Source organism: Orycteropus afer, unplaced genomic scaffold (genome assembly GCF_000298275.1).
Source record: "Orycteropus afer afer isolate SDZICR_OR568_19922 unplaced genomic scaffold, OryAfe1.0 scaffold00574, whole genome shotgun sequence".
NCBI classification, from domain to species: Eukaryota; Metazoa; Chordata; class Mammalia; order Tubulidentata; family Orycteropodidae; genus Orycteropus; species Orycteropus afer.
Window position 1 is genome coordinate 123,257 of NW_006922161.1, and position 17,007 is coordinate 140,263.

Sequence of the window (17,007 nt, forward strand, 5' to 3'; positions counted from 1 at the left end):
AGTCCATGGTACTTTCAGTATTCCTCTCCAACACCACAACTCAAAAGCATTGATTCTTCTTTGGTCTTCCTTATTCATTGTCCAGCTCACACATGCATATGAGGCAATTGAAAACACCATGGCTTGGATTAGGTGCACTTCAGTCTTCAAGGAGATATCTTTGCTCTTTAGCACTTGAGAGAGGTCTTTTGCAGCAGATTTGCCTAGTGTATCATCTGATGTCTTGACTGCTGCTTCCATTGGTGTTGATTGTAGAACCAAGTAATATGAAACCTTTGACAACTTCAATCTTTTCTCCATTTATCATGATGCTCCTTATTGGTACAGTTGTGGGGATTTTTGTTTTCTTTATATTGAGGTGTAATCCATAATGCAGACTGTAGTCTTCAGTCTTCATCAGTAACTGCTCCAAGTCATCCTCACTTGCAGCAAGGAAAGTTGTGTTGTCTGCGTATGGCAGGTTGTTAATGAGTCTTCCTCCAATCCTGATGCCACTCTCTTCTTCATATAGTCCAGCTTCTCAGATTAGTTGCTCAGCATACAGATTGAATAAGTATAGTGAAAGGATACAACCTTGACACACTCCCTTCCTGATTTTAAACCATGCAGTATCCCCTTGTTCTGTTCGAACGACAGCCTCCTGGTCTATGTACAGGTTCCTCTGAGTACAGTTAGGTGTTATGGGTAACATTGAGAAGAATGGGAATTCCAGAATTTTTATGATCCACACAATCGAATGCTTTTATATAGTCAATAAAACACAAGTAAACATCTTTCTGGTATTCTTTGCTTATAGCTAAGATCCATCTGACATCAGCAATGATATCCCTCATTCCACATCCTCTTCTGAATCAGCTCACCATTCTGGAAGTTCTGTCAATATATTGCTGCAACTGTTTTAAAATTGTCTTCGGCAAGATTTTACTTGTATGTGATGTTAATGATATTGTTCGATAATTTCCACATTCTGTGGGATCACCTTTCTTTGGAATGAGTACAAATATGGATCTCTTCCAGTCACTTGGCCAGGTAGCTGTCTTCCAAATCTTTTGGCATAGCCAAGCAAGTGCCTCCAGCGCAGCATCCGTTTGTTGAAACATCTCAATGAGTATTCCATCAATTGCTGAAGCCTTGTTTTTTTGCCAATTCCTTCAACAGCTTTGACTTCTTCCTTCGATACCATTGGTTCTTGATCATACACTACCTCCTGAAATGGATGAACATTGACCAATTCTTTTTGGTACAGTGACTCTGTGTATGCCCTCCATCTTCTTTTGATGTTTCCTGAATCATTCAATATATTGCCCATAGAATCTTTCAGTACTGAAACTTGAGGCTTAATTTTTTTTTTTTTTTCCAGTTCTTTCAGCTTGAGAAATGCCCAGCATGTTCTTCCCTTTTGGTTTTCTAACTCCAGGTCTTTGCACATTTCATTATAATAATTGACTTTGTCTTCTCGAGCTGCTCTTTGAAATCTTCTGTTCAGCTCTTTTATCTTGTCATTTCTTCCATTTGCTTCAGCTACTTTCCATTCAAGGATGTTTCAGAGTCTCTTCTGACATCCATTTTGGTCTTTTTTCCTTTCCTGTCTTTTTAATGACCTCTTGCTTTCTTCATGTATGATGTTCTTGATGTCAACCCACAATTCCTCTGCTTTTCAGTCATTTGTGTTCAATGGATAAAAAATCTGTTCTTTAAATGGTCTCTAAATTCAAGAGGGATATAATCAAGGTCCCATTTTGGCTCTCATGGATTTATCTTAGTTGTCTTCAGCTTCAGCTTGAATTTGCATATGAGCAGTTGATGGTCTGTTCCCCAATCAGCTCCTAGCCTTGTTTTGGCTGAAGATACTGAGCTTCTCCATCTCCTCTTTCCACAGATGTAGTCAGTCTGATTCCTGTGTACTCCATCTGGTGAAGTCCATGTGTATAGCCGCTGTTTGTGTTGTGTAAAAAGGGTATTTGCAATGAATAAGTTACTGGTCTTGCAAAATTCTATCATGAGATCTCCAGCATCATTTCTAGCACCAAGGCCATATTTTCCAACTAGTGTTGATTCTTCTTTGTTTCCAACTTTTGTATTCCAGTCACTAGTGATAACCAACACATCTTGATTGCATGTTCAGTCAATTTCAGACTGCAGAAGTTGGTAAAAATCTTCAGTTTCTTCAACTTTGGCTTTGATGATTAGTGCATATATAACAGTAGTATTAACTGGCCTTCCTTGTAGTCATATGGATATTACCCTATCACTGACAGCATTGTACTTCAGGATAGATGTTGAAGCATTCTTTGGATGATGAATGCCATGCCATTTCTCTTCAATATATCATTCCCAGCACAGTAGATTATATGGTTGTCTGATTCAGAATGTCCAAAAGCAGTCACTAATGCCTAGGACATCAATCTTTATGCATTCCATTTCATTTTTGACAACTTCCAGTTTTCCTAGATTCATACTTCATACATTCCATGTTCCAATTATTAATGGATGTTTGCATCTCTTCTCATTTTGAGTCATCCCACATCAGCTGATGGAGGTCCCAAAAGCTTTACTCCATCCACATCATTAAACTCGGCTCTGCTCTGAGGAGGCAGCTCTTTCCCAGTTTTGAGTGACTTCTGACCTGAGGGGCTCATCTTCTAGCACTATAGTGGACAATGTTTCAGGCTATTCATAAAGTTTTCCGGTAATATATCAGACAATGTTTCACTGCTATTCATAAGGTTTTACTGACCAATTCGTTGAGAAGTGGATGGCCCCTTCCTTCCTCTGAGTCTTTTTCAGTCTGGAAGCTCTGCGGAAACCTATCCACCATGGGTAACCCTGTTGGCATTTGAAACACCAATGTAGCTTCCAGCCTCACAGCAACACACTAGCCACCACAGTAAGACAAACGGACAAACAAGTTCATCTGTCTTAGTTGTTCCAAACTGCTGCGTTCACTTCCTGGCCTCCCCTAGCTATTCCACCCCACCACCGGCTCCCGCTTCCTTTCCTGGCCTCCCCTAGCTGTTCTGGCCTGCCACTGGCTCCCACTTCTTTTCTTTTCCCACATGCAAATTTGAGAAGAAATGCCACTTTTGGAGAACAGAAGGGACAGGGAGTTTAAGAGACCATCTCTCTCTACCCCCAAGTGCCCTTGTCCTACTCCTCAGCTCTTTCTGAAAGTTTTCTATGCAAATGTGAGTGTGTGTATATATATGTATATATGTATATGTGTGTGTGTGTGTGTGTATATATATATATATATAAAGAACATGGGGTTATGATATCCAGGGACTTCCTGCCCAGGCTCCTCCTCCAGTGCCCATGCCATTTCCACTGTCAATCCAGCATCACCCATACTCCTTTCACATTTGCAGTGTTCATTTAGTTGCCCTAGTTATATCACAGTTTTCTGTTAACTTGCTGTTCTGTGTTCAGTGGTGTCGTAGTTCCCTACTGCACCAAATGTGTGAGAAGTAATCATGTTCTCATGCCAGATTGCATCTTCTTGGTGATTTGCCTCCTTTGGTCACCACTTAGCACTCTGTGTCCCATCTGCAGATTTCTTCTCAATACTCAGGGAGACTACAAAGCCCATTTTCCATAAGAACAAAGACACCAAGGGAACTCTGTCTGCCCCCTCCGCTCAGGCAGTTTGGAGTGTGATAGATACCTCAACTTGACTTGTCCAAATCCAAATTCCTGATATTTCCCCAGAACCTGCCCACCTGCCTATACATCCCTTTCTCATTGGACAGCAGATTCTTTTTCAGTTCCTCAGGCCCACCCAGGTCCCAGGTCACCCTTGACTCCCCTTTTTCTGTCACCCCACATCCAGTCCATCAGCAAGTCCTGTGACACCAGAATCTACATACTTCTTATACCTCTGCTGCCAACACCCTGTCCAGCCACCATCTCTCACCTGCATTGCTGCAGTCTGGCAGGGCCACCAGAGTGGTCCTTCTGCAGAATAGGTCAGCTTATACCCCTTCTAGTCCTACCTGCAGTGGCCGTGGGTCTCAAGGGTCCAGGGTCTGCATGATATTTCCCAGCATTGCTTGGTCTGGCCACCATTACCTCTTGTTCTCCACGTTTTACATCAGGAGCTTTTGTTGTATGTAGACTTTTTATTGAGATGTAAGGCACAGTCTGAATTTTCATGAAGTGACCATAAAGTACCAAGTCCTAAGTCAAGAGACAAATGTCACAGCCCCCAGGAGCCCCTCTGAGATGGCCCCCTGCCTTTACCATCCCAGGTTAGCAGTGCCTATCCTTGAACTTGATATAAATGAGTCACACAGTACTTGCTCTGCTGAGGGCCCCTTTTGCACTGTTTTATGGGGTTCATCCACACTGTTGTTCATAGCTGTGGTTGGTTAGTTTATTTTCACAGCTGCAGTTTGTATGGTACGTTTTTATTATGGAGGCTTGCTTCATTTTCCTTATTTTGCAGCATTTCATTTTGGAAGTTCTATGTGCAGTCAAGGAAGAGCCAGGAGTGCCTCAAACTCAGGTAATTTGTTAGGTCAATTCAAAATAGATGAGGGTCTTACATTAAATGGCATCTGTATGTCAGTAATTGACCATGCCCTGTTCATATGTGCAGTCCAGCCATGCAGTAAGCACAGGCCCATGAAGGCCCAGAGCATGCTGGGTGGGAAGGTAGGGCACACCCTTCCTCCAAGACTCTGAGGTGGGACATTCCATTCTAGGTGAGACAGTAAAGAGGACAGTGAGGATAACCCCCATGTGTGTTGAGATGCAACTGAAGGTGCCTGGAAGGACAAAATTAGTCAGATGGCCCCTAGTGGTCCAGGTAGGCAGGTGGCCCAGGGACTTTGCCAGTGCTCTCTCCCCACTGTCCCCACCACCATGGGTGCAGTCTGGTCACCCTGAGGGTTCCAGAGTCTAAAGAGCAGAACCTAGAGTGCTGGGGCCCTTGGAATACAGTGGGTTTACATGTGTCCCCAGGTGTCTGGATATCTGCCCTGGACTTGGTGTTCTGAAAACCCTAGGTACTTGTTAAAGTGTGTCTTTCCTCGGCCAATGACCCAAGAGCTCAGCACTGGCCAGGGTGGGGCCAGAAACTGCAGGTTTGTTCATGCCTCCCAGACCTCAGTATCAGAAATTCACAGGGACCAGGCAGCCTGACGGGCAGAGCAGGGCTGCAGCGGAACATGCGAAGTCCTCCCTCAGCATGCCCCTCTATGACTCTGCTTGCCCGAGGGGACCATGTACTTCCTGAGACCTCCCAGGAAATGAGGGTCTGCTGGGGAAAAATTTGGACCCATTATTGCTCCTTCCTCTCCCTCAGCCCCACATGGATTTCCATCTGCCTTCAGAGGCCCTGGGAGACCAGATGATGGCAGCAGCTGGGCTTCTGCCAGTGGCAAAACCCCAGGTGAGCTTTTCCTATGGCCATGTGGCCGGCAGATTCTCCTGCTCCTCTCAGACTTGGCGTCCCATGGCAGCCTAAGCATCTCTGCTATGCCCTGCAGCCTGTTGGGCCTTCCCATCACTCTACCCTTGGCTGTCCCTGCAGTCGACCCCAAGTTGGCTCACAGCCCGCCCCACCCATTTGCACCTACTCCCTGTCATAGATGTCCAGACTTGGTCCCACCCCAGTGCAGCCCCTGTCTTTCCAGGCCGCAGTGACCTTCGAGGACGTGGCTGTGCTCCTCTCCCAGGAGGAGTGGGACCGCCTGGGTCCTGCTCAGCGTGGCCTCTACCGAAACGTGATGATGGAGACCTACGGGAATGTGGTTTCTCTGGGTAAGCCCCCCAAAGGCAGCATGAGCCAAGCTATCCCTCACACAGGCCTTGTCTATGTGCTGGGCTAGTAGGTGGGGGCTTCCAGTTAGGGTGGGACTTTGGGGCAGGCTGGTCATGCTCAGGCTAGACAATGACCCTGACCTCCTGGTGTTTGTACCCGCTGTCCTTCCCACAGTGCTCAGCCCTGTTCAGGGTCTGTCCTGTTCATCATTATGCTTCTACAGATGGCATGGAAGGGGCAGGGTGGGAGATAACCAGGTAAACAGAAGGACTTCCCTCCCCATGAGCAGGTCTCCCGGGATCCAAACCTGATGTGATCTCCCAGCTGGAGCGAGGTGAAGAGCCATGGGTGCTGGATGGGCAGGAGGCTGAGGGGAGAGAGCACCTGAGGAATAACCACTCAGGTGAGCAGTGGGTGGACCACCATCACTGAAGGCTGAGCAGCCCTGGCACAGCCATGGAGCAGAGTTCAAAGAACGCAGAAGACCCTGCTTATGCCCTGCCCCTCCAAGTAAGACTGAGAGCCTTTGTGAAACACTGGGAGTGGCTTCTGCCAAGTGTGAGACCATATCAGGCTTCACCTGACAAAGGAGGGCAGAAGAGGGGCATGGGAGGAAGTGAGCATGGCAGTAAATCTGGACAGAAGGGTAGAGTTGGGTGTGCAAAGACAGGGACAAGAGTGGAAGGCTGGGCATAGGTGTGATTGAGTACAGAAATGAGCCTAGAGCCATGGAGTAGAGGTTCTGTCCCTGCCCAGAGAGATAAAAACTGTTAGCCAGGTCTCTGTCTTCATGGAACATTCAGATTTCAGGGACTGCCTAATTGCTTTAAAGGAGATCTGGTGGTGTTGTGGTTAAGGCATTGGGCTGCTAACCAAGAGGTCTGTGGTTTGAACCCACTAGCTGCTCTGTAGCAGAAAGATGAGGCAGTCTGCTTCTGTAAAGATTTATGGCCTTGGAAACACCATGGGGGTTACTATGAGTCAGAACTGACTTGATGACAGTGGGTTGGGTTTGGTAGATGATTTAGAAACCGTACCAGGTATAGACGGGACATGTCAGGCCCTGGTGCAATGAAGTGCTGAAGGTGTGTGTAGAGATCAAAGTTAAGGCAAGGTGCCCGCCATTTCCATATCTGCTGTAACATTGTATTTGGCACACCACCTGTGAGACAAGGCAAAATAAAACATAAGCTTAAAGCTATAACGGTTGGAAAGGAAAAAGAAAAGTTGTTTTTTAAATCAGTTTATGTGGTAGTTTACTTGGAAAACTCAAGAGAATTCTCAGAAGATTTTTAGAATTGACAAGAGAGTTTAGTAAGGTTCCTGGGCCCCAAAATCCATTGTCTTCAGCAAAACCCAGAGGTGTGATCTGTAAACAGACAGCATTTACAACACCCTCAGGAACATGAAGGACTGGGGGGTTAGTCTAACAAAAGAAGGCAAGACCTTTGTGGAGTAAATCATGAAGGAGAAGATGATGGCAGATACAGACAAACCCAACCCTGAAGGGAAGGTGACAGCTGAGTCTCAGGATACCCTTTATCTTTCACTATTGAAATTTTTTTTTTTTTTACTATTTAATTTAGGGCCTAGCAAGCAACAAGAAGTACAGGAAGACAGCAACATTTGGGATAAAATGATAAATTCTACCCCTGGGGTCCCAGATTAAATCTCCTTCACCCTTCTTTGTTCTTTTTCTTTTTTTCTTTTTTTTTTTGTCCTGCTTTTCTTTTCTTTTCAGGATACAATTTCTGTCAGCCTGCCCTACCAGGACGTGGGCTGCCCTCATGGTAGGTGGGTACCTACACAGGCAGAACCTCATTGGCTTCAGCTTTTTGGGTGTAGTAGTTTTCCAATTGAAAGCAGCTGCTTCCTTCTTCGACTGTATGGACATAAGTACCCATTGTTACAGTGTGCCTCCCATTGGCCAGCAAAATCAGACATCAGAAGAACAATGAATGTGTGATGCTTGGGAATTTAATTTTCCAAAGGAAGTAGAATACACACCATTACACTGTGGAAATCATACACAGACGACTTGAAGCAATTTGCTGACTGCAGCCATGGTGGATGAGTAAAACAGGGCACAGCCACCACGAACCCAGATCCCAGTCTCCATGGTGGCTATCTGTGGCCTGCTTGACTGAGATGTCTTAGATAATGCCCTTAGAATTTGTGAAGAAGTGAGGTGATGGATTGGAGACTGAGGAAGTTTTTGCACAGAAGCAGCTGGTCTCTGCACAGGCCACAGAGGAGGGCGGAACAGAGTGTGTGCTTTAGGCTAACAATGTGCAGAGCCAGAGACCACCAGCTGGGCACCTGGGATAGCACCTTGAGTGGCATCAGGGCAAGCACAGAGCAGAATGGGGAATGTGCAGCAAAGACCTCATTTTAAAGCCAGTTCCTGGTCCTGGTGCCCTCGGGATGGATAAGTTGCTCTCACACCCCATTGTTTTGAATTCAGTGAATTGCACTTACATGTTGTAACAGCAAATGAAAGGATTTTTCTACTTTCAAGAGCAGTGTTTTGCTGTAAATTCAACTCTCTGTTCCTTTTGCAGACAACCTCAGCTGTGACCAAGCTATGGCTTGCATGTGCCAAGACAGTTTATCCTCTCCCTGGGGTAAGTTTATGCCTGATCTGCTTTTTAGTATAGTATAGTATAGTATACTCTCTGCAGGTGTTAATGTTCATGTTTCATTAGCATATAAAGAGATTCCCCAGGATTGCCATCAATGTCATGAAAGAAAATGTGTATGAACTGCTGAATGGAAAATGAATTTGCTCTGTAAACTTTCACCCAAATCACAATAAAAAATAATAAAGAGATTCCCCAGGGTACTATGAATTAGAACATGAGTTACTGTTATACGAATTCAGTAGATGAGATTAATGGCAAATTAGACTTCACGTGAGAAAAGATTACTGAATTTGAAGACCCAGTAATAGAAGCTATTGAAAAGAAAATAGAGTTTAAAAAACAAAACAGCCCAACTCCATGCTAGCTATAGGAAATGCATTTGAAATATTAAAACACAAAGATGTTAAAAGGATAGAAAAATATTTATGCTAGACTAATGAAAGAAAAGACAGAATGACTGTTTTAACATCAAAGTAGATTTCAGAGCAAAGAATATAACCAGGGATTAAAAAAAAGTCTTTTATAAAGACAAAGGGGTCAATCAAGAGACTATAACAATACTAAACACTTATTGTTAAAGGGGCAAGGAAGCCACATCTTCTGACCTCCTCTAACCCCACAAGAGGAAGACAGAATCACCATCAGCAGCCCAAGGCCTATTCCTGCGAGACCAGACATGCTGCCTCCCTCCACCCCTTTCACCAGCCCTGACACTAACCTTTCCTCCCACAGCACCCACCAGCTTTCTGCTGGGTTCGATAATTCGCTGCAGTGGCCACACAGAACTCACAGATTGTGGGGTTTATTAGGGAATTCAAGTTCAGGAAAAACGCTCAGTCTCTCTCAGCCTGCCGTTTCTCAACCAACAGTCCCTCTCAGTCTCTCTCCCAGCAGTGCATGTCTCTCAGTGTCTTTCCCTCAGCAATGCATGTCTCTTGGTGTCTCTTTCTCAGCAGCGCATTTCTCTCCAGAATGTGTTTCTCTCAGCAGCATGTCTTTCTCAGCCAGCAGACAGCTTCCTTCTGCCTCTAAGAGGGCTCCTTTTGAGCCTGGCAGAGTGGCCAAACTAACCAATCATAACATCAGAATTCTAAACACCTGAGAGAGAGCGAACTTCCCAGAACATTGCTTTGTGCCACTCGCAACAGAAATACCCCAGGTGGGTAACTTTAATGATCAGGAGCTACACTCAGTTGCTCATGGCAAATTCCACCATGGAGTTTACAAAGATTTATGGCTAGAAAAGCCATACCAGGTAATTTACTACACCTCACTTATGTACCTAGTTAGAGTGCTTCAAAATACATGAAACAAAAACTGTGGAACTGGAAAAAAAAAATAGGTACAAGTCCATAGTTATAGTCAGAGATTTGAGCACCACTCCCTCAGTAACTGATAAAACAAGTAGGATGAAAAATAGCAAGGACATAGGGAACATCATCAACCAATCTAATTTGATTGCCATTTATAGAAGACTCCTTCCAAGACAGTAGAATATAAATTTTTTTCAAGTGCACATGAAAACAGAAAATGTAGCGGGAGACATCACTGAGTGGTCTGGAAGTATCCATGTGTGTGCTGCCAACCCTGGCTGTTCCCAGCCATAGGCTGTTCCCCTGACCAGCATACACTGAGTGCACTCCATGGCCTGCCAGTTGAAGGCCAAGCAATGACAGCCAGCCCTGGGTGGGCTTGACTGTGAGGTACAGCCCCAGGATTCCACACAGACCATACCTGACCTGGAAAGTGAGCCCAACCTCAATCTGCCAGGAGGCGGCCTTACATCACTGTCTAGCCTGCCTGAGGTACCTCATTGATTCTACCAACCTGAGGACCCACTTTTAATCCAAAGACCACAAGAAAAGGCTGAAGCAGCTGAGCATGTGCCCTACAGTTAGGAAGAGGCAGAGAAGGCAGCAGGCATGGGCTCGTGTGTGCATCCCCAGCAGCTGCCAGGGCCCACAGAGATGTCCACTGACGTCCCAGAGGTGGACATGCCTCCCTAACATGGCCTAAGGATACAACGCAGAGAGCCCAGCTGTGAACAGTGATACGAGGGCTAGAGACTGTAACAACATCTTTTGACTTTGGGTTTGGTGAGTGGATGGCCTTTTCTGGGTGTCTGCCACCAATAAAGGCACTAGACAAAGAAAATACAGTGGACTGTTGGTGGGGGGAAGCTACAGTAAATTTAAAAATTCAGTCCTACAAAGTATGCTCTCCAATCTTAATGGAATTAAAAATAAGAAACAGAATGATCTCTGGAAAATCCCAAAATATTTGGAAATTAAATAACATTCTTCTAAATAAACCATGGGTCAAAGAAGAAATCAAAAGTAAAATTAAAAGCAATTTTGAATAAAAATGAAAATACAACATATCAAAAATTTATGGCATGCATCTAAAGCAATATTTATAGTTTTTTAAAGCACTAAACCACCAGTCATCTGTCAATTAATCTTACCGTTGTGGCTTGTGTGTTGCTATGATGGTGGGAGCTATGCTACCTGTATTTCAGATACCAGCAGAGTCACCCATGGTGAACAGGTTTCAGTGGAGCTTCCAGACTAAGACAGACTATGAAGGAGGACCTGACAATCTACTTCTGAAAAAATTGACCAGTGAAAACCTTATGAATATCAATGGAATATTATCTGATTCAGTTCCAGAAGATGAGCCCCTCAGGTTGGAAGACACTCAAAATATGGCTAGGGAAGGGCAGCCTCCTCAAAGTAGAGTCAACTTTGATGAGGTAGATAGAATAAAGCTTTTGGAACCTTCATTTGCTAATTTGGCACAACTCAAAGTGACTCATCTGCAATATGCAGACAATACAACATTACTTGCTGAAAGTGAAGATGACTTGAAGCACTTATAATGAAGATTAAGGACTACAGTCTGCAGTACGGATTGCAACTCAACATAAAGAAAACGAAAATCCTCACAACTAGACCAATAAGCAGCATCACAATAAATGGAGAAAAGACTGAAGTTGTCAAAGATTTCGTATTACTTGGTTCCACAATCAACACCAGTGAAAGCAGCAGTCAGGAAATGAGATGATGTATTGCACTGGACAAATCTGCTGCAAAAGACCTCTTTAAAGTGCTAGAGAGTAAAGATGTCCCTTTGAAGACTACAGTGCGCCTGACCCAAACCATGGTATTTTTAATCACCTCATATGCATGTGAAAGCTGGACAATGAATAAGGAAGACTGAAGAAGAGTTGATGCTTTCAGGTGGTGGTGTTGATGAAGAATACTGAAAGTACCATGGACTGCCAGACAAACTAACAAATCTATCCTGGAAGAAGTGCAGCTGGAATGCTTCTTGGAAGCAAGAGCGGCCAGACTTCATCTCACCTACTTTGGGCATGTTGTCAGAAGAGACCATTCCCTGGAGAAGAATATCATGCTTAGTAAAGTGGAGGGTCAGCGAAAAGGGGGAAGACCCTCAATGAGATGGACTGACACAGTGGCTGCAACAATGGGCTCAGGTATAGCAAGTATTGTGAGGCTGGTACAGGACTGCGCAGTGTTTTGTTCTGTTGTACACAGGGTCACTATGAGTTGGAGCAGACTCAATGTCACCTAACAATAACAACAACAACAACAAAATGAGAAGAAACATCTGCAAACATCCATTAATAATCAGAATGTGGAAGCATGAGTCTGAGAAAATTAGAAGTCATCAAAAATGAAATGGAACACATAAAGATCAATGTCCTAGGTATTAGTGAGCTCAAATGGACTGGTATTGGCCATTTTAAATCAGATAGTAATATGATCTCCTATGCCAGGAATGACAAATTGAAAAGGAATGGCATTGTATTCATCATCAAAAAGAACATTTCAAGATCTATCCTGAAGGACAGTGCTGTCAGTGATAGGTTAATATCCATATGCCTACAAAGAAGACTAGCTATGCAAATTTATACACCCACCACTGATGCCAAAAACAAAGAAATTGAAGATTTTTACCAACTTCTGCAGTCTAAAATTGATCAAACATTAAATCAGGATGCATTGGTATTTACTGGTGGTTGGAATGCAGAAGTTGGAAACAGAAAAGGATCAGTAGCTGGAAAGTATGGCCTTTGTGATAAAAACAACACTGGAGAACACATGATAGAATTTTTCAAGACCAATGATTTATTCATTAAAAATAACTTTTTTTTCCAACAACATAAATGGTGACTACTCACGTGGACCTCACTGGATGTAATACATAGGAATCAAATTTACTACATCTGGGAAAAAATGGAGAAGCTCAATATCATTAGTCAGAGCAAGGCCAGGGACTGACTGCAAAACAGACCATCAATTGCTCATATGCAAGTTCAAGCTGAAGCTGAAGAAAATTGTAACAAATCTGTGAGAGCCAGAGTATGATCTGGGAATATCCACCTGAATTTAAAGATTATCTCAAGAATAGATTTGACTTATTGCACACTAATGACCAAAGACCAGGCAAGTTGAATGATATCACACATGAAGAAAGAAAAAGGTCATTAGAAAATGTTGGGTGTTGGGTGGCATCATCTGACCTTCTCTAACTTCACAAGGGAGAAAAAAGACTAAGATCAGCCCAGGACTGATTCCTATGAGGTGAAGGTTACACATTCCACCATCCTCCAAACTTTTTACCAATTCTGTCACCAACCATATCTCCCATGGCACTTTCTATTTCTCTGCTGGGTTCATAAATAATTCTCTTCATGGACCCCTATGCTGGGAGGAGAGAGAGGAGGAAGTTCTAGGAGTAAAAAGGTACTGAGACAAAAAAAAAAAAAAAAAAAGTGCCTCAGACAAGACCCCAATAAGGAGGCCTCTGAATGGAGTCACCTGGGCTAAGAATGCAGCTATGAGCATGAGCATGGCTGGCCCCGGGCAGGGGAGGGAGGAGCTTTGAGTCCTTGATTGCAACTCTTCAGAAAACTACAATGTACTGTGCAAAAAGGGCATGGGAGAGGCATCCTTTGGAGGATTCTCCTTACTCACATGGTTGCAGGAACTAAGGAACCCAAATTGACATGTCAGATGACTGGCTGCTATACCAATCCCTAAGAATTGGGGGTGAGAGGATGACAGACCAGATGCAGGATCCAGGGCAAGAGAGTGAATTTTGCCAGAGCATTCACACACACACACACACACACACACACACACACACTAAGGATGGTAACTTGAGTCACCCCATCTAGTAAGGCAGGACTCAAAATACATGCCACCCTAATGCTGCCTCATTAACATAAGAGACAGCTCACCCTGGAATGGGACTATAGCCACAGGTATAGAGGCTAGAATTTACAATACATCACAAAATGGAGGACTGTGGCCAGAAGGGCCATATTAAGTAACTGCCTGCACTACACACTGGCTATTTACTAAGTCTGTTGTGGCGAGGGCAGCTTTCCCCCATGAGGCCTGCCAAACAAACCCTTGTAATTGCCTATGGTCAGACCTGAAAGAAAAGGTCACATAAGAGTTTGACCTGCAGCCAGACTCCCTAGTTCCCCCCCCCAAAAAAAAATGTATTCAAAAAGATTATATAATTCCTCGTATTAACAGACTTAAGAAAGAAAAATCATGATTGTCTCAGTTAATGCAAACAAGCATTTTATTAAATCCAGCATCCATTCTTTAAAACTTTCAAACTCTTTTAGCAAACTAGTAATAAAAGAGTACCACATCAATCTGATAAAGGGTATCTATGAAATACCTACAACTAACATCATACTTCCAAACTAACATCTGTCAGTGTTGTCATTTGGTGGCTAACATGTTGTTGTGATGCTAGAGGCTATGCCACTGGTATTTCAAATACCAGTAGGGCTACCCATGGTGGACAGGTTTCAGTGGAGCTTCTAGACTAAGACAGACTTGGTAGAAGGAAGGGGCCATCCACTTCTCAAAGAATTGGCCAGTGAAAACCTTATGAATAACAGTGAAACACTGTCTGATGTATTACTGGAAAATTTTATTATCTGATACAGTGCCAGAAGATGAGCCCCTCAGGTCAGAAGACCCTCAAAGTACGACTGGGGAACAGCTGCCTCCTCAAAGTAGAGTCAACCTTAATGCCATGGATGGAATAAAGCTTTCTGAACCTCCACTTGCTGAAGGGTCACAACTCAAAATGGAACAAAATAGCTGCAAACATCCACTAATAATTGAAACATGGAATGTACTAAAGATGAAGGTAGGAAAATTGGAAGTTGTCAAAAATAAGATGGAATGCATAAAGATCTACATCCTAGGCATTAGTGAGCTGAAATGGACTGGTTTTGGCCATTTTGAATCAGATAATCTACTCTACTATGAGCTCTACTATGCCAGGAATGACAAATTAAAGAGGAATGGCATGCAATTCATCATCACAAAGAATGTTTCAAGATCTATCCTGAAGTACAATGCCGTCGGTCATAGGATAATATCCATACACCTATAAGGAAGACCAGTTAATACTACGATTATTCAAATTTACACACCAACCACTAAAGCCAAAGACAAAGAAATTGAAGATTTTTAACCAACTTCTGCAGTCTGATGTTGACCAAACATGCAGTCAGGATGTATTGATTATTACTGGTGATTGGAATGCAAAAGTTGTAAACAAGAATCTTTGGTAGTTGAAAAATATGGCCTTGGTGATAGAAATGAAGCTGGAGATCCCATGATACAATTTTGCAAGACCAACGACTTATTCATTGCAAATACATTTTTGCAACAAAATAAACAGCAGCTATATATGTGGACCTCACCAGAAGGAATACACAGGAATCAGATTGACTACATCTGTGAAAAAAGACAATGGACAAGCTCAATATCTTCAGCCAAAACAAGGCCAGGAGCTGAGTGTGAAACAGACCATCAGCTGCTCATATATAAGTTCAAATTGAAGCTGAAGACAATGAAAAGAAGTCCACAAGAGCCAAAATATGACCTTGATTATATCCTATCTGAATTTAGAGACCATTTAAAGAGTATATTTGATGCATTGAACACCAATGACTGAAAATCAGATGAATTGTGGGATGACATCAAGCACATCATACATGAAGAAAGCAAAAGGTCATTAAAAAGACAAGAAAGGAAGACCAAAATGAATGTCAGGAGAGACTCTGAAACTTGCTTTTGAATACACACAAACAAACTCACTGCTGTCGAGTCGATTTCAACTCATAGCGACCCCTCCTTGGGTTTCCGAGGTGGTATCACTATGGAATAGCTTGCCCAACCTTCCTTCTGAGAAGTGGCTGATGGGTTTGAACCACCAGTGCCACAAGAGCTCCCTGCTTTTGAATGGAGAGTAGCTAAAGCAAATGGAAGAAATGACAAGATAAAAGAGCTGAACAGAATATTTCAAAGAGCAGCTTGAGAAATCAAAGTCAGTCATTATAATGAAATGTGCAAAGACCTGGAGTTAGAAAACCAAAGGAAAGAACACACTCAGCATTGCTCAAGCTGAAAGAACTGGAGAAAAAATTTAAGTTGCAATATTGAAAGATTTTATGGGCAAAATATTGACTGATGCAGGAAGCACCAAAAGAAGATAGAAGGAATACACAGAGTCACTGTACCAAAAAGAATTGGTCGATGTTCAGCTATTTCAGGAGGTGGCATATGATCAAGGACCATTGGTATTGAAAGAAGTCCAAGCTGCACTGAGGGAATTGGTGAAAAGCAAGGCTCCAAGAATTGACAGAATACCCATTGAGATGTTTCAACAAACAGCTGTCACGCTGAAGGCACTTACCCGTCTGTGCCAAGAAATTTGAGAGACAGCTACCTGGCCAGCTATCTGGAAGACATCTATATTTGTACCCATTACAAAGAAAGGTGATTCAACAGACTATGGAAATTATCAAACAATATCATTCACATCACACGCAAATAAAATCTTGCTGAAGATAATTAAAAAAATGATTACAGCAGTATATTGACAGAACTTCCAGAAATGCAAGCTGGATTCAGAAGAGGATGTGGAATGAGGGATATAATTTCTGATGTCAGATGGGTCTTGACTCAAAGATACCAGAAAGATGTTTACTTGTGTTTTGTTGACTGTGCAAAAGCATTCAATTGTGTGGATCATAACAAATTATGGGTAACATTGAGAAGAATGAGAATTCCACCACACTTGATTGTGCTCATGAGGAACCGGTATCTAGATCAGGAAGCTGTCATTCAAACAGAACAAGGGGATACTGCATAGTTTAAAATCAGGAAGGGAGTGTGTCGGGGTTGTATCCTTTCACCATACTTATTCAGTCAGTATGCTGAGCAGATAGTCCCAGAAGCTGGACTATATGAAGAATATGGCATCAGAATTGAAGAAAGATTTGTTAACAGCTTGCAATATGCAGATGACACAACCTTGCTTGCTGAAAGTGAAGATGACTTGAAGCACTTACTCATGAAGATTAAAGACTATAGTCTGCAGTATGATTATGCCTCAACATTAAGAAAGCAAAAGTCCTCACAGCTGGACCAATAAGCAGCATCATGATATGTGGAGAAAAGATTAAGTTGTCAAAGGTTTCATATTACTTGGATCCACAATCAACACCAATGGAAGCAGCAGTCAAGAAATCAGACTTCA

The 17,007-nt window shown here is 43.1% G+C and overlaps 1 protein-coding gene across 1 annotated transcript in view; it reads left to right on the forward strand.

Annotated features, from left to right (window-relative positions):
- Positions 1-5,350: 5,350 nt before the first annotated feature.
- The window catches only part of LOC103210130 (zinc finger protein 250), a 23,334-nt gene continuing 11,677 nt past the window's right edge, over positions 5,351-17,007 (forward strand). The window contains exons 1-4 of the mRNA XM_007956052.1: positions 5,351-5,389; positions 5,634-5,760; positions 6,051-6,164; positions 8,323-8,385. Coding sequence (XP_007954243.1) covers positions 5,351-5,389; positions 5,634-5,760; positions 6,051-6,164; positions 8,323-8,385 — 343 coding nt within the window. The remainder of the gene's footprint in view (positions 5,390-5,633; positions 5,761-6,050; positions 6,165-8,322; positions 8,386-17,007) is intronic.